This window comes from Nelumbo nucifera, chromosome 1 (genome assembly GCF_055504915.1).
Source record: "Nelumbo nucifera cultivar China Antique chromosome 1, China Antique-T2T, whole genome shotgun sequence".
Taxonomy (NCBI): domain Eukaryota; kingdom Viridiplantae; phylum Streptophyta; class Magnoliopsida; order Proteales; family Nelumbonaceae; genus Nelumbo; species Nelumbo nucifera.
The window spans coordinates 196,993,199-197,016,160 of NC_142649.1; the positions used below are offsets into that span (position 1 = coordinate 196,993,199).

Consider the following 22,962-nt stretch of genomic DNA (forward strand, 5'->3'; position numbering starts at 1 on the left):
CGATAGGGGTTCAAATGGAATCTTTATTTGATTAGAGGGTAAATAGGGGAATTTTGGGTTGAAATTTTATGGGCAGGTGTTTTGGTGTGTCCAGAGTCTAGTGATGGTGTCTAATCAGTTTAGGGGGGTCAACATTGTAAAAATTTGGGTCAATGTGATGTTCTAGAATGGAATCTTGGTTTGACGGAAGGACAAATGGGGGAATCTAGGGTTAAGACTTTATGGGTAGGTATTTTGATGTATCCAAAGTTTAATGGTGTGGTTTGATCAGTTTGGATGTATTTGAGTAAGGGGGATTTGGGTTGTGGATGTTTTAGGCTAATGAAAGGGCTTGAAAGGGAATCTTAGATTGATGAAAGGGTAAACAGAGAAATCTTGAGTTCAAATTTCATGGGTAGGTGTTTTGGGAGGTCCTGTGTCTGATGGTTGTATCTGACCTAATGGTTGATATGTAAGTGGGTTCAGACGGCAGATCGAGCAAAAATCGAGTATTGACAATAACATAAGATAAAAAATCGAAACCAATTAAATAAAAAAACAACAACAAATTAAAATCAAATAAATAAAATTTGTCTAAGATTTAAACTATAATAAATAAAAAATTAAGGATAAGAAATCTAGGAATTAGGATTAGAATCAAAACTACAATTATCAGAATCTGAAACTCTTATCTAAAATGCCCATCTTCCTACTCTAGGTTTTTGTTCCCTATCTTGGCTAAGTAGACATATGACTTTATGAGCTTAGCTCCTAAGAGGTAGCATCAATAGGCCATTTTTTACCCCTTTTGTTGTTTGCCTTGTGTCCATCTCTTGCCTAAGTAAATGTGTGACTCTATGAGCTCAACTCTTGAGAGGTAACATCAAAAGTCCATTTTGATCCATTTTATTATTTGTCCTATGTCCATCTTTGGGCTAAGTAGATGCATGATTTTATGAATTTAACTCTTGAGAAATAACATCAAAATGCCACATTGACTCACTTTGGGAATATCTAGTAGATATATATGGTAAATGGTCTAACCCTCCCTTGACCAGTATAAAAGGATACTTCATTCCCTCAACCAAACTTAGGCTAAGTAGATGTTTGGCTCTATGAGTTACTCATGAGAAATAACATTAAAAGGCCACTTAGACTTTCATACTTTCAAAACTCCGGGATGTCAAGTAGGTATACATATGGTGTAGGGACTGATATTCCCTTAGCCAATATCAAAACGACATTCTCATGATCCTTCATAAACTTTTGAGCTCAAATATCTTTCTTGCTCTTCTCCAAACTAGGTAGATGTTTGACCTAATGAGTTTTCTCTTAGAGAGCAACATCAAAAAGGTGGTTGTTTCATAAACATGGTGCAGGAACTAATTACTCTCAACATTTCCTTCTAGTCTTAACATTTTTCCAAAATCCAAAAGTATTTTCTAAATTATAACTTGATCCTAATTAGAACACTAGTTTTTCAAGTCCCAAAATTAATAATAAAACAAAGGAAAAGAACAAATGTATCAAATATCATCAAATCTCAATGCCTAAATCATAATAAAAATCCATTTCTAGAATCATCCAATATAGAAATCTATTAAGTCAACAAAAACACAATAAATGAACAACTTATAAAACGAAGTGAAATAAAATTGTCAAGCCATCAAATTCTATTGTAAGGATTTCCAAATAAAGTCTTTTTATTAAATCCTAACTCACATAATTTCAAGTCATGTATAGTCAATTGCAAAAATCAACATTCCATAAACTTGGGAAAATATCAAAATCCATGAATTCTCTTTTAATCTTATCAAAAACTGATAAAGTTAATCAACACCGTTCAAATCCCAAAAGATTTTTAAAGTTTCTTTAAACATTGGATTTGTTTTCCAACTACAAGCTCAACCTTGGTTTTTACTTTCTAAATGTTTTTTTTTTCTAATTTTTAACAGAGGTCAACTAATTTAAGATGTTACCCTTGCATAACCTAGTTTAGTTGCCCATAGATGCCCTGCACATCCTTGCTAGGTTCCCTTAACCCACTCCAAGGAAGCCATCCAATCAATAACGAGGCAACCCTAGAATAGGATCAATCCATTCTTTTTGACCAACACTTGTGCAGACGCTTTAGCTTTAAAATTTTACACCAAGTCTATTACCTCAACTTCATCTATAGCATCTCATACCCTTGCCAAGTTAAGTTTAACCTCAACCCATGCTTGCTTAGGATCCAATATCTAGTTATCCTAGTCCTAGTAGCCTCAATAGCTCTAGGTGCATACTAGGGGTAGGCTAGTTTTATCATGGTTTTTCGTAGCTTTTGCCCGCACTTCATCATTTGCATGAGCATATTGCATGACATCACATGTTACATCATTAGAGCCAGTCCTTAAACCACACTAATCTATTCCTACCTTTTAGATGCCTATAACCTAGGTTGATACCATCATAGAATCATCACTAGTTCAACAGCCAACTGAACAGCTAAAGTGTTCAGCTAAACCTTGCTAAAAATATGACCATGTTCCTCTGCTGCTTCTCCTCCTTTTTCCCTCAAATTCCCTAATTCTAAGGTTTGTTTTGGTCCCCTCCTTCCCTTTTTTTAAGTGCAAAATATAAAAACCTCCCCAAAGGATTCTAAGAATCATAAAAACCTTTCCTTAAGTTTCATTTTAACAGAAACCTCTCATGTAGTTTCGAAAAATCCTACAATTACCTCCCTTCCAGCATTGTCCCAGTTTATTATCAAGAAAGAAATATTATTGTCTCCATAATAGAGACTTTAAAGTTGCAAAATTGCCCTTACTATTTGTTAGGGAATCTTTTAATATAATCAAAATGTTAGATTTGCCCTTTTAGAGTTCACTCTTTAATTTGACCTAGGGAATTTTTTTTGGTTAAAAAATAAAGGTTTTTTTTGGGTACTTTAGTAATTCTCCATCTAAATTGATAGACATAAGGCTAAATTGGATATTTTCAAAAAATTAGTGCATTAGGCCAACTTTTTCTAGCTGAGACAATGATGGAAGGGAGATAACTACATGATTTTTCAAAATTATAGGAGAGGTTTCTATTAAAATGAAACTTTAGGGGAGGTTTTTATGATTGTTAGAAACCTCAAAGGACATTTTTGTATTTTACCCTTTTTTTAATTATTAATTTATGCCATCATCCCAATGCACACTTTTTCTTGTATGTTGTATTTGTACACTTGAACTAAAGTTTGTTTCTTTAAATTATCAAACATACCCTTCATTCCATGAATCAAGAAAGCAGGGATACAAGGTGCTAATCAACTGGTTGGTAAGGTCTCTTGCTTGTCGTAGTGGAGATTTGGGATCAAATCCCACTTGCACCTAGGTTGGGGGGTTACGGGTTGGAGGATGGGCTACTCCCCATTGTGTAGCCCTTCAAAAGATATCAAAAAGTAAGAAAGGGGGGATTGTGTACTATGTTGTGCAATAGGCATGCTACGCTCGTGTGGCTTCTTTATATATGGATCATCTATACTGGGCCTGCTTCTACCTTATTGAGATTTGAGACAAACAACTTTATATATATATATAATATTATAAAATGTGGGAATAAGGGTGTGGAATTTTTCTTGACTAAAATGCCCATATTCGTTATTTAGTCTATCTCTAATTATGAAGGTCGAAAATGTAATTTCAATTAATGCTTTGCACCTCATTTAATCCCCTCTCGTTAACCCTTGTATTTAAGGTATTAACTCCCATTCTCTTTTATTAAATCTCATATTTAAGTCATTTTTTCACTAATAAATGCTACTAATTAGATCTATGTCCAATAGTTTTATAAACCCATATATTTTAATACTTACTTAAAAACAAAACCATTCTTTATCCAAGTGATGAATCAAATTGGCAAACCTATAAAGTCATAGTTAGATAATAAAATTTTTAAATATAAATAAATATAGAAAATTACACAAATGTAGAAAAAGATAGACACATTTGTGATATTTTTCTATTGATCAAATTAAAAAAACAAGTGTAATAAACAAAAATTATTTTGATTGATGATGAAAATGAAATACATAATTTAAAACTGACAAAAATGAAATTATTTTCTTTTTTAGCATAGATCAATAGTTCAACTTTTGGGTCAAATCTATCAACCTTTAATGTCATAATTAAATAATAAAAACTAATAAAATATAAAAAATACAAAAATAAAAAAATATAAGTTTTACAAAAAAACATTTGGGCACATGTATAATATCATATATTAATCATATTAAACAAAAAATAAGTGTACATAACAGTATTACTTTTGCACACATAAAAATAAAAAATAATTATATAAAAAATTGAACACATCTATAACTCCATATTTATACTACTACTAAAAATATTAATAAGATTGTAGAACTTTCTGTTGATTAAAATACCCATTTTTTTAATTTAATCCATATTTAATTACGAGGTTTAAAATGTAATTTGAACTACAAATTTCACCTCATTCAATTCACTCTCTTTAAATCTTGCATTTTTTTGTTAAATGAACAAAACAAATATACACTAAGAATATAAAACATTACAAAAGTGAGAGTCCAACCAAGTAGGTAGGCTTGTCAGTGATTTTGCAATCTGCATTCAATTAATAGTGAAAAAATATAAAAAAAAATAAAAACACATGAATTTTATAGAAAAATTGGATACATTATTCTTATCATTATCATCATCTTGAATTGCCACGAGTAAAGGACATCCACACTTACTAGTATACTAAAGTAGAACATGCCACGTCAGATGGCCTCTCCTTGTTCCATTACCCCAATTGAGCAATTCTAGAGGGGTTTCAAAATTGCCTTTAGAGGCCGATGGAGTTGCCACCTTAGCATGGCTTATCTCCCCTTTTCCTCTCCTTTTTATTAGAAAGTTATCCCCCACTTTCTCCTATCTTTAACTATCTCAAATTCCTATTTATACTCTCCCCCACTTTTTATCTATATCTATCTAAAGAAAGTTTCAATTAAAAAATTTAACAATTATTTAAATATTATAATGAAATTACGTAATAATTTTATAATAGTTATTAAAAACACAAAAATAATTATAATATATTTAATAATATTCATATTATTAATAATTTTATAATTTTATGAAATTCATAATGAAATTATGTAATAACAATATAAATTATAATTTTATAGATTATTCAATTTAATAACTAAATAATATTTTAAAAATATAAATAAAAAAATAATTTAAATGTTATTCAAATAATTGAAAATTTTTAAATATTATTGAAATAGTGAATGTAGATTAAATGACTTAGAGGTTTTAAAGCTTTATTACTTATTTATTGTATTTTCACTATAAATTTTCAATAATTATTGGAGATTAAACTATTGATATTTGTTAGAACTTCGACTATCAATTTAACTATAATTAGGAGTGTTCACTAGGCGGTTCAATTCGGTTGCAGATCGTTTAGCTAGCCAAATTGATCTAGTCAGCTTGGGGAGTTGTCACTCGAAATTAACCAACCATTAGTGAAAACCGACCAACTTGAGTTGTATCGGTCAATGTTTTAAAAACCAACTCAGAGACTGATCTACTTTTGCATATGGGTCATGGTCACTGATTTAATTGTCTTGGTTGAATGGGTTAGACTGAATGTTTTAAAAACCAACTTGAAGACCGATCTACTTTTGCATCTGCGTCGCGGTCACCAATTAACCATCCTGGTCAAACAGGTTAGACTGTTCCATGTCAACACTATATACATACATACATACATACGTACGTACATACGTACATAAATGTGCATATATGTATATATGTGTGCAAATACATATTTTATCAATAAATAGTGTATAATTATGTTTTATATATAATATATGTATTATTTTATATTTTATTTATATTTTTAATTCAGTTTTGATTTTTTATTTATAAAAAAATTTAAAATTTGTGATTTGAGAACAAAAAAAGTTTTTTTTCGCAAAAATAGCGGGGGAAGGCACCTTAGGATGCATAGATCTTGAAAAGTTACCCAAAAAAAAAAATGGGTTGAACGTTTGTACATACATTAAGTATGCAACTTGTAACCTAGTGACTAGGTTGAACAGGTCAACAATTTACCAAGTCAATGACTAAGGGTGGGTTTTAATAGAACTAAATCTGGAACCAAGGTTGAGGGACGATTCGAGCAGTTCAACTGGTCTTGTTAATGGCAGGTTGAAAACATTGGTATCGGTTTGGGCTGATTTTCAATTTGGTTGGTTGGTTCAAAAGATTTAAACTTAAAAAAATTTAAATTACATTTTAAAAATGCAATGATATTATTAAAAGGATAAATTTAAAAATTAAGTTTATAAACCAAGAAATATAAGATTTTTACTACTTCTTGTATTAAAAAATTATATTTAAAATATAAAATATTAATCTATATTTATAATTGGGTTGGATAACAAATGGCCAAACCGAAACTAACTTGACGTGGTCGGGTTAGGAAATTCCTGAATCGAAGCCGACCAGAAATGGGTCGAGTTGGGTTAGCTTGGTTAGTTTCATTAGTTTGATGAACATCCCTAAATGAAATTAATTATTGTTACTTTTGTATTGTAAAAAATATTAATAATATTATATAAAATATAAATAATTATTAGAGAAGATTTCTTAAATTACCCCTAAGGTTTAGGAAGTTGACTAACTCTACCCCTACTATTTCAGTATTGTCTTAAAGTACCCATATTATTTTTGACAATTATCTAAAACCTCCCCTACCATTAACTTTTCTTCACACTCGATCACATATGACATCATATGACCAATATTTTTCAAAAATTCAAAAAATACCCTTTGAAATCTTTCTCACACTCTCTTTCCTCACCTTCATACATGGTGGACTGTCACCAACTCGAGTAAGTTGAATTAGTTTGATCAGTTTCATTAATTTAATAAATATCCTTAAATGAAATTAATTATTATTATTGTTGTATTAAAAAGTTATTAAAACTAATATATAAAATATAAATAATTATTAACTATAAAATAATTATTATTTCTATTATTTAAATTTCGTTTAACAAAATCCGCACAGGCCCTCGCTAGTTTTATTCTATATCGGTTGAGGATCGCATGCTATGCCGACAGGGACATTGAAATAGATATTCGCTTCATAGTAGCATAGATAGCGGTTGTTAATGAATGGAGTAGGCTTGCTTCCGTCCCATGAGTTGACAAATCCCGCAAGACAGCGGAAGTGGGCCCACACCAACTGAATCTCATTGTCCTGAATAACTTCAACGAATAACGTCATCAACCGGAGCAAGTGCGATTCACGTGGATCAAAATCGATGTAGTAGCCGCAGCGCCGGACGAGAGAACAGAGAGAGTTGGATAAGACTCGTAGTCGTAGAGACTAGAGAGAGGGCAGTACTTAGTCCTGACAGTCTGTCTCTACACCCACATGCGCATGTTAGCAGTATTCTTTTGCCTCGTTTTCTGTTATTTTTATTTTATTTAACTAATAAAAAGTTAAAAGGAAAAAAAAAAAGAGATTCTTGGAGGTGAACCCACCAGGCACCAACATTCCAGGAGTGAAGTTGAAAGTTGAAACTTGAAAAACTCTACTCCCTTACTTTCCGGTTTCGTGGTAGGGGACCATCTGAACAAAAATACTTAATTACTCCTAGAAGCGATCTTGGCCGTTCATCAATTGGATCGTGGTTGTATAGTTTCTCGTACGTAACGTAAGCTACTCCCAACGGTATGGATGTAGTAAGATTTAAATCAAATAGTTCAAATTGGGGTGGGTGTCAATACTCTTATCTGGTGAACCAACACCAACAGGGACAAAAAGGTAAATTAGGGACAATGAAACTGTTCTTATTTTGTTTATTTGATATTTTTTTAGTGGAAGCTGAGAAGCTGCGATACATGGGCTGACCGGATCGTCATAAACCAGAAATCGAAAGTGAAAAGCAAACACAGAAAGGAGGAGAGAGAGAGAAGGGGGCGACAGATATATTTATTTGCACACAGCGAGAGAGAGATAGAGAGAGAGAGGGGCGGTTCAAGTATTAATTAACTTTTAGAACAATTTCTTTAATGCCAGAAAGAGAGAGAGAGTGGCTTGATGCGGTAATCCCCAGTTTGCGTACAGTAGTAAACTCATAGGGACGGAACGGAAGGGAATTATCCATCTTCTCTCTCTCTCTGAATTAGAAAAAGAGTTTCCAGTTCCGCTGTCCCCAGCGATCAGATTCCCCTTCCTTTTCCCTTCTTTAAGTTTCCCTTTTTGTTTTCTCTTTCTCTCTCTCTCAAGCCCTAGAGGTTTGAGACTTCTTTGCTTGATCAAGTGGGGGGTCGGGGTCGGAGTTTCGAGAATGAGATCTTCGTTGACGCCTGCAACTCCCCCAATTCTCCTACACAGCTTTATTTCGTGAGCTGGTCATTTAATTTGTTTTCTTTGAGAATGAGAAGTGGCTGGGATTGGGATTTGCAAGTTGTACGTGGACACCAAGCTTACATAATCTTCGGGACAAATCTCAGATTTTTTTCTTCAGTGGATGACGGCTCTTTCCGTGTCTTCATTGATTCCATGTACCATTCCCTTCTCATTTTCTCTTTGGAATTTATTTATTTCTTTCTTCTTGATATATAGTCTTCCTCTTCTGTGTTTTTTTTTTTAATCTAAGCAAGTTCGTTTAAAACAGGAACATGATAGGGCTCGATCAATTTCTGTTACCGATAAAAAATCGTTTTTCCCCCTATCTTCAAAAGTTAAGGAAAGAATTTCTACCAGAAAATCTTGTGGATCCATATTTTCAATTTTTTTCCTATTTGCATATAATTTTTCTTCTGGTGGATTTGCAATTGGGTACAAATTGAAAACACATTTTATATACAAGTTTTTTTGTCAACTATTACTCCATTTTCCGGGGGGGGGCAGTTAAACGGATTATACAAATAAGCCACATGTGAATAGGAGAGTTCAATGAATTACTTCTCATCTATCCTATGCGCACAAGAGGAACGATAGAGTCTACTGTTTAAGTTCAGTTTGATATCAGTTGGAATGAACCTGCTCATATTGTTTCGCATCTGCTTTTAAATCCAATTTATGTGTCAAGAGCAGATAAGAATTGTTCAGATTGACTATTCATTCATAGGAGAATGTACTATTCGTTTGGGATTCCTCCTGTATCCCGTTTGTCTTTGAACCAACCACACAACACTCAGATTAAATACTAGGAATAAGAAATTGAAAGAAAAAGCAACAAAATTGTATGCAAGACACTGTGACGAGAACATTGATTATTAGCATTTGCAAAACTTTTCTCTTAAACGTTTGATGTCATGTTCGTTAAACTTCCGGGATACCTAAACCGATGCAATTCGTTTGGTTGGAGGTGGCACCATTTATCTGATTTCAAGTGGTTTGCCTTTTCTCATCAATCTTATATTGACAAGATCTTATTAGAACAGGATCCTTTATTCTAGCATGTTGATTTTTATGTTTTTATCTTTTAATTCTTTTTTTAAACACATGCAGGAATGGGGCTTGAAGTACTGTTGGAAAGATCCTGGCAAAACACGGTTATATTAAACAATGCAAGGTCTGATATAAGAGTTGGCACTCTGTTTGATTTTCATGAGAACGGAATGTTGACAGGAGGTGATTTTAATCTTAATTCCACCCAAAAATATTCGGATTCTCTCAAGGAATTTCTAAAGCAGACAATGCTCCACCATGAGGCAATATTTAAGAACCAGGTAGAAGGACCATTTCTGATTCTCTATGCAGAATTGAAGTACCCCTACTGGAGGGCCTGCTCAGATTCAGAAAAAAATTATTTCATTTACTTTTAAGTTTCCGGAGGTGTTGATGGGTCTGTTTTTTCAGGTCCACGAACTCCATCGTCTATACAGGATTCAGAAAACCTTGATGAAGGATATTAGCTGGAGGGACCTTGATGGATATAATTCATGGACAGCAAACACACAACCAGTCCAGTTACCATTTCAAGATTTACCAGCACAAAGACCATTGGTAGAAGAGAGAACCTTTTCTGCACCTCCCATGGTAAATAACTTTAGCCTACAAAATGATACATTTTATTGGCAATACACAAAGCAAGGCAGGTGATGGTAAAAAACAGTGCTTGCATAATTTGATATGCCTGTGGCACGCATGAACTGCCTTTTAACCCTCATCTAGCAGTTCAGCAACGAGACGCCTTGACCAAAATGGTGGGTCCATCAGATGGTGGATCTTGGTTGACCTGCATGATTCCTTTGACCAAAATGAATTCTTTCAGATGAAAGTATATAATATCATTTAGGTCTTTTCAGGATTCCAATCATGATATGTAGACATGTTAGGTCCATCAGATGGTGGGTCCTGGTTGACCTGCATTGGTGCCATGCTTCATTTCGGATGCATGGATATGTTTCCTGTCCTCTTTCTGTCCTGCCTAACTTAACCATTCTTTTCAATTTTGAAAATTTTTATTGAATATTTTCAGGTGAGCCCTAAACTGATTGCAAACCAGGATATGTTGGAGCAGCAAAGCACCTACACTAAACTTCAGCACGGACCTGTTGACCTTCAACTCCCAGCCGACGAATACATTAGTCATGTAGGCAACGGACTTCCTAGGAAAATGAATTTATGGCCATCCCTTGGAGAATCCACTGAAGCAATGGATTTTTTTCATAGTAGTTATTCTTCTGATCCAGAGGTGGTAAAGCTTTCCCTGAATGGTGGAGAGGGCCAAAGTAAGGAGATTTCCAATAGAAAAATGTCCAACAAAAAGACTTCTTTTTCTACCCAAGTTGTCATTGATTTGGAAGAATCAACTGAAATGTTATCAGACAAGGAGCTAAAACCATTACGTTTCCTTGTATCTGAAGCTCCAAATTCCGTAGATAAGCATGAGGCCCAAGTTTCTGTTCTAGCTGAGCCAAGCTTTTCACTTAGAACAAAGAAAGATGTAGGTCATGGGCTTTCCGTAAATTGCTCTGTTGCAAATTGCACTGAGGATAGTGAAGAGCAGAAATCCTTGTTCATGGATACTGGTGAGTTTTTTCATGGCAAACATGTTACAGGCACGGATGTTCATTTTTCACATGGCACTTCCTGTTATCTTGCATAATGTATTTGTTTCCCTCAAACAACACTGTGTACTAGAGTTGTTACATGCTTTGTCAAGACAATTTTTTCTGACTCTGGATCCATTTGCAGGATTGAATGGAAGTCATTCCAGTAGTCCATTTACCAGGCTGTTCGCCAACAAGCAACAATCATCTTCAGACAGCACTGCACATTTGGATCTTAATGCAGTTCAGCTTGATGAGTCTTCTTGTTTGTCAAATGATCCTGCAGTATCTGTTCCTTCTCTTACAGCAAGACCACAAGATGTTTTCCAGGGATGCAGTGATGCATCCTACAAAGGAACTCAGCCTATCACTTGTTGGAAACTTCAGAACTATCACACAAGTGGAACTTCTTATGTGTTTGAGAAAGAGAATTCTACTTATTCAGGTTTGATAGATTCTAAGGGAAAAGATTGTAGCAATCAAGCTTGTGATGAAAATGACAAGCTCAAGTCAAGCTGTGGAATTAAGAGAGTTGCTATTGATCTAGAGTCTCTGCCTGAGGATGCTTTAGATGCATGTGAAAACTTGAGCAACAACACTGGTAAGTCCTCCAGAGAAAATGTGGACTTGTTGCTGGGACTGCCTAATGGTTTTCAATATGATAATCAAACGGGTTCTTCAACCACTCCTTTCTCTAAGCTAGTAGAAAATCATCCCTATGTATCAAGTAATTTGGGTTTACCCCTAGCAGCAGGAGAAGTAAGAGTTGGCCCAGTAAACTTTGACAAGAGTGAGGAAGATACAGTATCTTCAAGTCCTTGTAAAAGTCAGGTCGTGATTCAAGATGGACATTTTGGAGCATCTAATGCTGCAGGCAAGTCCAATTATGAGACTGACAACAACTCTAGCAGTGTAAAGGACTTGCAATCTGGAACAGAGGATAAACACCAGTTAGAGGTTTCAAATCTTTCTGCCTTTGAGGAGTCTGGAACTACTCAACTAGGATCTCAAATTGCAGAGGCTCTCTCTTGCGAGCAGGAACTGAATGTGGAAACTGGTATTTATGCTTGCATGCAGGGTAAATGTTGTGATGGCACTGAACCAGAATATCAATATGGTAGTGAGCAGGAAAAGGACAGAGAAATGGATACTTTGGTCCAAATAGCTGCAGAGTCCCTTATCCAGTTTTCTATGGAAAATTCACTATGTTCTCAAGATGGGTTTGCAAAGGCAGCAGAATCAGATGAATTGTTAAACGAGGAGAAAGCGGAACAGCCAGAGTATTCTTCTGATTCCTTTGAATCAATCACATTGAGATTAACAGAAAGCAGTATAGATGATTACTCAGTGTCATCAGCGCCGGTAGAGGTAAATGAAATAGGAAATAAGCCATGTGGGTGGAACTTGAAGAGGGGGAGGAGAATGAAAGATTTCCAGAGAGAGATACTGCCTGGTCTTGCATCTCTTTCCAGACATGAAATCTGGGAAGATATAAATATTATAGGAGCGGTTATCAAGTCAAAGGAATATAAGAACAGATCCAGGAAAGTGGTGGTCGGGGATAACTGGTGTGCCCCTGTAAGAAGCAGAAGGTCGAAACTAAATTATGTTGGCCGAAGGAATTATTCATGAAAGTTTACTTTAAGCTGGCAAAGGCATATATATACACAAGGAAAATTGATGGTTCTATGAATTAAATTAATAATGTACTCTTCCACAGATAATTTACTATGGGTATACTGACGTGTAAATCTTAGTTTTTCCAATTTCTGAGAGTTTACTCAGTGTTTGTCTTCCAACCCTTGTCAGATGGAAAAGGCTGCAAGAGGATGGGCCGTATATTGGACTAACCAAATTCATGCCTGTAAAAGCAGGAGCGTTGGGGACTCTGCTGAAACGATATTTGAAGACTTTTTAATGGTGTTCCTTCCTTATTCCTTGTTGTTACCTAATGATAATGACAAATACAAGGAATGATAAGATATTTTTGTGCAGGCTCGCCCCATACCTTGCATTGCATAGACTCACAATTCCGTTCCTAATAGTATCACTTTTTCACTATTAGTGAGCTGCATGTGCACAGTCGTTGGCTTCTTCTTGTTTTGGTAGAAGAGGACGAATCACCAACGGAGGAGCCGGACGGGGGCGGGACCAGGGCCTAGGCCTGTGAAAGCTCTGGCTACGTTAGCCTGTCTTTTATACTTTCTGGGTCCTGCCGTGTCCGTAGCATTATAATAATAATATTTATTATTGCCCTTCCCTTGCAGCTAAGGGTGTCAATGGACCGGTTTTGGATTGGACCCCGTCCGGTCCAAAATCAATTTGGATAGATTGGATGGATCAATAAGACATTAGATTGGATCAATCCGGTTCAAAATATTTATTAGATTGGATTGAACCTGGTCTGTCCATAATAAATTTATATTGGATTGGGTTGGATTAAGTCAATATCTGGTCCATTGATATAAGATAAGAATATAAGTGTCAATGGACCAAGTTTGGGTTGAAACTAATCTAAATCAAAACTAATTTGAACAGATTTGATGGTCCAGACATTGAAGTGGATCAATTCAAAATGGTCCAGAATATTCATTGGACTGGACTGGACCTGGTCCATTTATAATAGACTCACATTGGATTGGACCAAATCCAGTCCAATTGACACCCCTACTTGCAGCACACTTGCTTCCAAGCATTGCCCCGGATGTGAATTATTTGATCTATTCACTTTATGCGTGTTATAGTTGTTCACTACCATCCCTCTGTTGTCTTGGTTCTTTTCTTTTTCATTCTCCTCTCTTTTGACCAGAAGCAATTGGGGTTGCAAACTGTTTCTGATTGTCCAAATTTGATTTCGAGTCTGATCCCATTTAGTTCCATCCATTTGTAATTTGATCAATATGAATCCTCCCTTATCCAATATGATATAAATCCAATTCGATTCGACTTAACTATATAATTATAAACAACTTTAAAATGTATACTGTATTTATTAGTAAAATTTGTTTGAATGTTGTATGCTTTACCAAATTGTCATAGGTCCAACTTCCATGCAAGTAATTTTCAATTCATTTTGTTTATGATAACAATATTAAACCCATTTTACTTCAACAAATATTTTGATACTTTTTTTTTAGTTTAATTTATGTGCACTATTCAATGTCCTATTCTATTCCAAATTCCATTTGAATCCCATATGAATCTGATGGATAAGATTTGAGTTGAATTCAAATATAGCTCAAACTAAATAATAGTTGTAATTTAATAAATTAATGTTAATTCAATAATAACTTAATAAATTAATAAATATTTTATATTTTTATTGTATGCAATATTATCAGGCTCAAGCTCAGGCGGACTTATTTAGAAAAGCTTAAGCCCGGCCCAAAAAGTCATTGGGCCTGGTGCTAGAGTGCGAACCCAACCCATGGGTCTAAAATTTTGTCCCAACCTGATCAAGAATGGATCGGGCCGGACAATCCGTTGACAAGCTTATTGATCATTAAGGAGGTGGGCCATATTTTTCTTGGTATCGGATATGGACTATGGAGCCCAAGACTTTACCAAAAAAATTACCAACTCGTGTTAGGAACTTCTTTTTATTTTTTATTTTTATTTTTTGGTAAAACTTCTTCTTTTTATGATGACAAGATCTTTAGCCTTTTTTTTTATATATATAACAAGACTAGTGGAATGGCCCGTGCGATGCACGGGGTATTTGATATTGATGGTGATATTTGACTATGCTTTTATATAGGGTATAGATTTGTAATTTATGTTATTTTCTTCAATTTTTTATGATTTCTACTTTTTATAAATTTTCTATGTATTTTTTTTGTTTTTTATAATTTATATTATTTTTTTCATTTTATGTGTTTTTTCATAATTATTTTGCAATAACATATATATAATGGGAAAAATAGAAAGTTGAGGGTAAAATTGGAAAGTAAAATTAGAGTGTTTTGACCAAACCAATTGCACCATTCTCATTTTTCAGTATGATATATAAGTTTCTATGATTTTCTACATTTTTTGTAAATTTTCAATGCATTTTTTTGTTTTTGTAATTTATATTGTTTTCTTCATTTTATGTTTTTCATAATTATTTTGTAGTGCCAGTATATATAATGGAAAAAATAGAAAGTTGAGGGTAAAGTTGGAAAGTAAAATCAGGGTGTTTTGACCAAACCAATTGCAACATTCTCATTATTTAGTAAATAAGATATACATGGTATAGAAATTTTTATGATTTTCTATATTTGTTTTGTAAATTTTTTGTGTATTTCACATTCTCATTTTTTTAGCATGGTATAGAGATTTTTATGATTTTCTATTTTTTTTTTTGTAAATGCTTTTGTGTATTTCTTGTTTTTTTTTTTGTAATTTATATTGTTTTCTTTATTTTGAGGAGAAAGGTGCATAGGATAAAGAAACACCATTTCTATTTCCTCCTTCCTATTGTGAAGTAGGGGGAATGGATAAGATATACACTATACAGAGAGGGGTTTAAAGGAGAGAACTTGGGTTTTAGAATTTATTTCTTCATTTCATGTGTGAATAATAATATTTAGTCTTTTGCCTCATGTCGTTCTACTCGTCAATGGTGGGGATGTTATTTGCATATCTAACGGCTAGCGTTTGGATATAGGTTGATCTTGATTTGTTTATATTCGAATTTGAATTGAACATCCATCCGATTTTTATAGAAGAGTCTGGATCTCCTACCAATAAAACACATTCCAAACCCCTACGACCCTACCAAGTACAAAACTCCTACGGTATTACATTGGTAGGGTGTTAGATTATTGGATTGGCATGATGATCGTCGAGAAAAAAAACACCCTAAAACAAATCAATATAATGAACCTGAAAGCATTTCCCAATCCAATACAACTTATTATATTAACGGAGACAATCGAAATAGAGGGGAAATGGGAAAAAATACCTGAAAAAATAGGGAGAAAACCAAAAAAGGCTTCATTTAACCATCTAATTGATTGTTCGATGATGAAAATAGAGAGGTCAAAAAAATCCATTCCTCCAATTTGAATTCGTGGGTTTTGGGCAAACCATCCAATACTTGACACATGTTGGCTTTAATCAATGAAGAGGTTCGTCAGGTAGGCCTGACGGGAGTAGGCCTGTCAATGATACCCGAAAATCCGAGGCCCAATTCGACATCCAATCTGATTATCTTGGATTCAGATTATGTATTTATGTAATCATATCAAATTTGGATGTTACAATCTACATCCAATTAATAATCAAATCGGGTTTGGATTTGACCCAATATGATTTGATTAAAATTCGAATATGATTATATTATAATATTTATTAACTTTAATATATAAATTCTATATAATTAAATTAAAATTTATAAAAATATATTTTAAATATTATATTATATATTAATTTATATATAATAAATTTAGTATGTTATATTTATATTAATTTATTATATATAAAAGTTGAAAAATAAATAATTTTTAATTTTACTGGTATTTTAGAGAATTTAAAGTGGAGTCGGATTAGATCCGAATCCGATATGAGTTTGTTATGATTCAAATTCGAATCCGAGTCTCTAAATCCAATTGAATTTTGGAAATTTGAATGTAGTTTCTTAATATTCGGATCGGATGCGGATTTTGCTACATCCAATCAGAATCCGATCCGATTAAAGCCCTATTGCGGAGAAGATCAAATAAGGCCTAAGGGGAGAGAGAGGAGAAGGTTCCATAGTGATTTTATTATTATTTTATTTGTTAAAAACATGAACTGTTAACTAAATAAAATTGGAAATATAAAAAAACTATTATTATTTTATTTATTTTATCCAATTACAAGTGTTAACCGTTAATTAAATAAAATTAGAAAACTAAAAAGGGTAAAAATGGAAAGTGAAAATCAGGTTTTTTCATGAAACATTGTCACCATCCTCATTTTTATAAATGGTGCAAACAATATTCTCATTTTTTAGTATGGTATAGAAATTTTTATGATTTTCTATATTTTTGTAATTTTTTTTGCATATTTCTTTGTTTTTTTTTTGTAACTTATATTGTTTTCTTCATTTTGAGGAAAAAGGTGCATAGGATAAGAGAGATGCCATTTATGCTTCCTCCTTCCTACTGTAAAGTAGGGGGAGTGGATAAGATATACACTATGCAGAGAAGGGTTTAAAGGAGAGAATTGGGGTTTTAGGATTTATGTCTTCACTTCATGTGTGAATGATGACATTTGGCCTTTCGCCTTCTGCCATTCTGCTCATCAATGGTGGGGCCGTTATTTGCATATCTAATGCTTAGCATTTGGATATAGGTTAATCTTGATTCATTTATATTTAGATTCGAATCAAGCATCCATTCGATTTATATAGAAGAATTTGAATCTCCTGCCAACAAAATGCATTCCAAACTCCTATGGCCCTACCAAGTACAATCTTTACGATATTACGTTGGTAGGGTGTCAGATTACCGGATTGGTTTGATGATCATCGAGAAAAAAAACCTAAAATGAATCAATATAGTAAATGTTTGGCATCGATGCTACAGTTGCAGCACTGATGTGTGGCTTGGAGCACTATTTTCTCAGAAAATAGTGCCATTTTTTCTTTTTGGAATCATTGCTACTAGGTAGGGCGTTTCCTGGAATAACAACAACTTTTTCTATTTGGTACCAATGCTTCAGGAAACGTTTTTTGCACTTCTACCCATTATCCACTGTCACATCACTATCTTGTTGGTAGCAACAAGCTGCAACTCCAAGACACACAAAATTTGGCATTGCTCCAAGGCATGCCTTCCCGATTTCCAATACCATTATCCACTGTCACATCACTATCTTGTTGGTAGCAACAAGCTGCAGCTCCAAGACACACAAAATTTGGCATTGCTCCAAGGCATGCCTTCCCGATTTCCAAGGCGTGGCTTGGAGCACTGTTTTCTATGAAAAATGGTTCCAAACATATGGTTATTTCTTGGAGCACTATTTTTCCTACATGGTGCTGATGTGGCACTGTTTTCTGTAGCAACAACAATGGTTCCAAACAGACACATAATGAACCTAAGAGCATTTCCTGATCCAATACAACTTATTATGTTAAGAGAGACAATTGAAAAAAATAGGGAGAAAAAAAAGCTTCATTTAATCATCTAATTGTTCCTTGATGAAAAGAGAGAGGCCGAAAAAATCTATTCTTCCCTTCAATTCAAATTTGTGGTTTGGGCAAACCATTTAATACTTGACACGTGTTGACTCTAATCAATGAAGATGTTCATTAATTAAGTAGGTGCTTCGGGAGAAGATCAGATAAGGCGAGGAATAGGTTACACAGTAGTCTTATTGTTATTTTATTTGTTTTATCCAATTACAAGTGTTAACCACTAATTAAATAAAATTGAAAAATAAAAAACATAACAAAGGGTAAAAATGGAAAGTGAAAATCAAGCTTTAAAATAAAAAACATGATAAAGGGTAAAAATGGAAAATGAAAATTAGGCTTTTTGACAAAACATTGTCACCATCCTCATTTTTTGTAAATGATGAAATACAGAGATTATCCAATTACAAGTGTTAACTATTAATTAAATAAAATTGGAAAAATATAAAACATAATAAAGGGTAAAAATGGAAAGTAAAAAGTCAGGCTTTTTGATGGAATATTGTCACCATCTTTATTTTTATAAAATATTGGAAATATGAAATTAAGGAGGGGTAGAATTGGAAATGTAATGTAAAATCAGGTATTGGACGATGGACCTCATCCATTTCTGTTTTTATAAATGGGTAAGATTTTCAGCTTTCTTGAATAGATTCTTCTTTCCTTCTTATTCTTCCTCTTACTCGTTTTTTTTTTCTTTTTCAACAGTGTTTTTTCCCTTCGTCATTCAATTTTAACCTGGTATTTGGATATGTGGATGGTGCGATTTGAGTCGGAAGGTACCGTTGACTATCTGGGAATTTGTGTTTGGATTCAATCAATTAATAAGCTCCCCGTGGTTGGTTTCATGTTTTATTCTGCTTACTAATTAATGAAATGAGATAGATATGATAAAGAAATCCTGTTTCTGGCCTTTCTGGCATCTGTGTATTTGAGATAGTGTTGTCATGGCTTGGCACTTTTGTTGAGCAACAACATCGAACCCAAGTGGAGAAGATGGTTTCCATCTTTAATGGTTGTTTATCCCCTACGGAATTGTTTTCTTGGTTTCTGTCATTTAAGGCTTTATCAAGTTGTTCTTAGATACTCCTTTGTTGATTACAGTGTGATTTTCAACATGAAAAGAGAATCCAATGCCGATTTCTCCATCTTTCCCAGTCCATGTTGGGGTCTTCAAGGTTCAGCAATTCGCTCAGAGCATCTTTACACCAGCCCACCACCTGTTTAGCTTTATTTCTGGACAAAAACAGAGAGGAAACATTCAGGAATTTAGGCTGAATGCTAAAGATGCTATAACTGAAATCAGGAATTTCGTCTCATTCTTGATGGATTGATTCTAGCAGATCATAAGAGGATCCGAAAGGGTCCCTCGTCGAGCCGAATTTAGCTGATGTCAACACCTACGATACGAATTGATGGACTGTCATGATAATTTTTTTTGTTTTTCCAAGGAATTGCTTCCACCGCTACAGGTCCTTCCACAACCGCATTAAGTACTTTTCGTACAGAGTACTTATTAACCCACTTGGCCACTTGTGCTGACACTCTCCTTCCGGAAATTTTGTCATTTCATGGTTCTTTCACTAATATGGATGGTAATACCGTAATCGCATCACTAAACTTATAATTAGTACTCCATGCATGTCATAAATATGGCTTATCGGGATGATTATTAATTTTAATTCGAAGAGTTGTAAGATCCATTCATTCAATATTGGTAGTATGGAATGCTAATGCATGGTAGTATGGGATGTTGTAGGATATATGCTTGCGTTTCTTCTTTTTAATAATTAGCTTTTAAGGGTGAGTTTTTGGAAGACTTCGTTTGGATTGGGTGTAAAATGTCATCATTGTAAAAGTACATTGATGATACAACACTAAACCGTATATATAGGTTACCATTACATTTTGAAAATTGATGTAAAAGAGTATAAAATTTTACATCAATACTACATTGATTATCGATGTAAAACTTTATGTTTGATGAGGTTTTACATCGTTTCGCGATGTAAAATTTCATTCCGTCTAAACGCCAACAAATCTTAACCAGAGTGGAGTTTTACGTCGATCATAATTACATGCTCCTTCCAAATGCTTACAAAATTGAACCGATGTAAATTTTACATTGGTTCTTGATTTACATCGCTTCCAAATGCATCCTAAGGCTCCCTCTAACACTTTTAGGGGCGAATTCTCCTAAGACACATATCAAATGGTATCAAAGCCTATACTATGTCTCCCAGTTGCAATCATACGGTGCAAGTGGTGATGTTGGCATTGCAGTATTCGACCGGGATTGGGTGGACTAATGTAAAGCCGGTTTGGACATCAAGACCACGGAGTTACGATCCATTTATCCCACATTGGTAATATGGGATGCTAATGTGAGATATCCCACATTGATAGTACGAGATGCTTATTATCGAGTATGTATGTGCTTGAATTCCCTCGCTCTAACCATTAGCTTTTAGGGATGAGTTCTAGTAAGGCACATATCAAAGAATGCGGCAAAGGGTGAAGAAACTGATACCAGATGTATCTCTACCGGAGGTTTTCAATGCTCAAAGCGACTGTAACTCGTGTTTCATTTGCCTTTCATGTTAATCTTGTTAGAGCGATTGATGTTGTTAAGTATGTTTCTGATGGACTTTCTGAGTTTTCTTCATAGAATTATTATGAAATAAAATTAGGATTATGCTATTGGCACCAGTTTCCGGAATTTCTTTTTTTAGATTTTGTCTAGTCTAATTAAATAATAGGTTTCAATTATTTCAGAAAAGAAAAAAAAAGTTCCTGTTAGAGGAGAAAGTAGAGTGGTGGGTACTTTGATAAAGGCATGAGCAGTATTGTTTTCTCCTCTCGAACCTATTTTGGTATCTACAGTCTTATTACTTTATATTTTGCAGTGTAATAGTAGTTTTTTCTTTCCCCTTTTTCAACCGTATTCATTGATGATCATCAGGAAGCAGGAAGCAAGCTGAGGATAAAGAAAGAAAAAAAATCAAAGTTGTTGCTGCAAGGTAGTAACTTTAGCATATAGATTTGTCCAGACAAAAGCACTTTAAAGGATCGCCACGTCCGAGGTATGATTGATAACGTCTCTTATCCTAAGTGGCCCACATGCTTGAATTATATCAGAAAGAACAACTTATATACCTTTGCCAAATGCTTATTATATTCTGTCAATCTATTCTTAAGTTAAGGCTGTTTTCTGAATTCTATGATCATATCTTCGACTAAACCGTATTTATTGTGTAATGGACCAGCTGGGTTTAACACTTTGTTACCATTTCATATCTAGATCTAGTCAGGGGGCAGCCAATATTGGGGCTTTCCATTGAAACGAATTCATATGTTAACCTAGGCCAAAGGATTATGATCTTTTTTATCTTTATTTGCTTCCCTTTCAGGGCATTGAGTGTATCATAGCAAATAAATCTTCGCAGCGTTGAGGGTCCAAAATATTCCTTTCCATTGTATTCCTTTAGATTTTCAGAAAGAAATCTCCAGCTGTGCACAAAGTCAGATGTCTTACGTTTGAGAATAAAAATTTATTGAAGGACCTCATCTAATATCTCAAGATTTTAGGTTATTAAAGTCTATTTGATCAAATAGTTTAATGTTCAATCCTCATTATCTCTATTATAATTAATTAAATTTCAGCACAAAGTATAGATAGATTTGTATCCGTCCATGATTCAAGTCCAATAGACTTTTGATGAGGAAGGTATGTTAGAGAATAAAACCTATTCAGATGCCTCATCTATAGCTTAAGCTTTTAAGTTGAATGGTTCATTGAGACCAAATGTTATTCGCCAAATCAGATTAAATTTTGACCTTGAGTTCCTTGAAGATATATGTAAATTGGGAAATGACTGGAGATCATAATTTTTTTGCAGTTGTGCCATGTCTATAACAATAAAGGTTTACAATTTATGGGGTTCTAATGAGCAAAAATATTAAAAAAAAAAAAAGTGAGTTCGGTTATATTCTGCTGCTGAAATTTCTTTCAATAGAAGAGGAGGGGAAAGAAAAAAGTTGCACTGCGGCACTAACCACAAGTTTATGATACTTTGGATGATTAGGATCATCCGATCAGAAAATATGGGTTATGACAGATGTAAGGACTGATTCAATTGAGTGTGGTGTAGACAAATGAAATGGCCAACCAAATGGATGGAAGTTGTGAAGTAGTGTAGATATAGAATGATGTGTTGTGTTGACCACAGCCTATTCTAATAGATATTACAAAAGGGAAAATCTATGGTATGGGGAAGTCATGGCACCGGAAAATCGCACTTTCGTGAATTTTTATTAATATACCACCTGATTAATCATCTGTTTTATGATACCATTTGATTGGTTTTAAGCTCTTTCCTCGGACCCTAATATAAAATTGATAACAATGTTGATATGTCTTTTGTGGTTAAGCATCATAGGAGCTATTATAAATGTATCTGCATGAGGGGATGTCCTAAAAGGCTAAAAGAAGGCATATAGAATAAGCGTCTGTTTGGCATTGTTGTCGTTGTTCCAGAAAATGGTATCACATCAGCATTTTATTGGAAAAAACGGTGTTGTAGGAAATGGATATTTATTTGAAACAATTTTTCATAAAAAACGGTGCTCCCAAATCACACTTTGGAAATCAGGAAGGCATGGCTTGGAGCAATGCCGAATTTGGTGTTTCCTGGAGCTGCAGCTCGCTGCTGCTAACATGGCAGTGATGTGGCACTGGATAATGGG

General features: G+C 34.1%; 1 protein-coding gene across 1 annotated transcript; it reads left to right on the forward strand.

The window, feature by feature from the left end:
- Positions 1 to 7,925: 7,925 nt before the first annotated feature.
- Positions 7,926 to 13,051, forward strand: LOC104602300 (uncharacterized). The gene is made up of 5 exons (XM_010265922.3): positions 7,926 to 8,558; positions 9,511 to 9,731; positions 9,862 to 10,041; positions 10,484 to 11,036; positions 11,203 to 13,051. Exons 2-5 carry the CDS (start codon positions 9,513 to 9,515, stop codon positions 12,687 to 12,689), a joined length of 2,439 nt encoding a protein of 812 aa, XP_010264224.1. The 5' UTR covers positions 7,926 to 8,558; positions 9,511 to 9,512; the 3' UTR covers positions 12,690 to 13,051.
- The last annotated feature ends 9,911 nt before the right edge of the window (positions 13,052 to 22,962 follow it).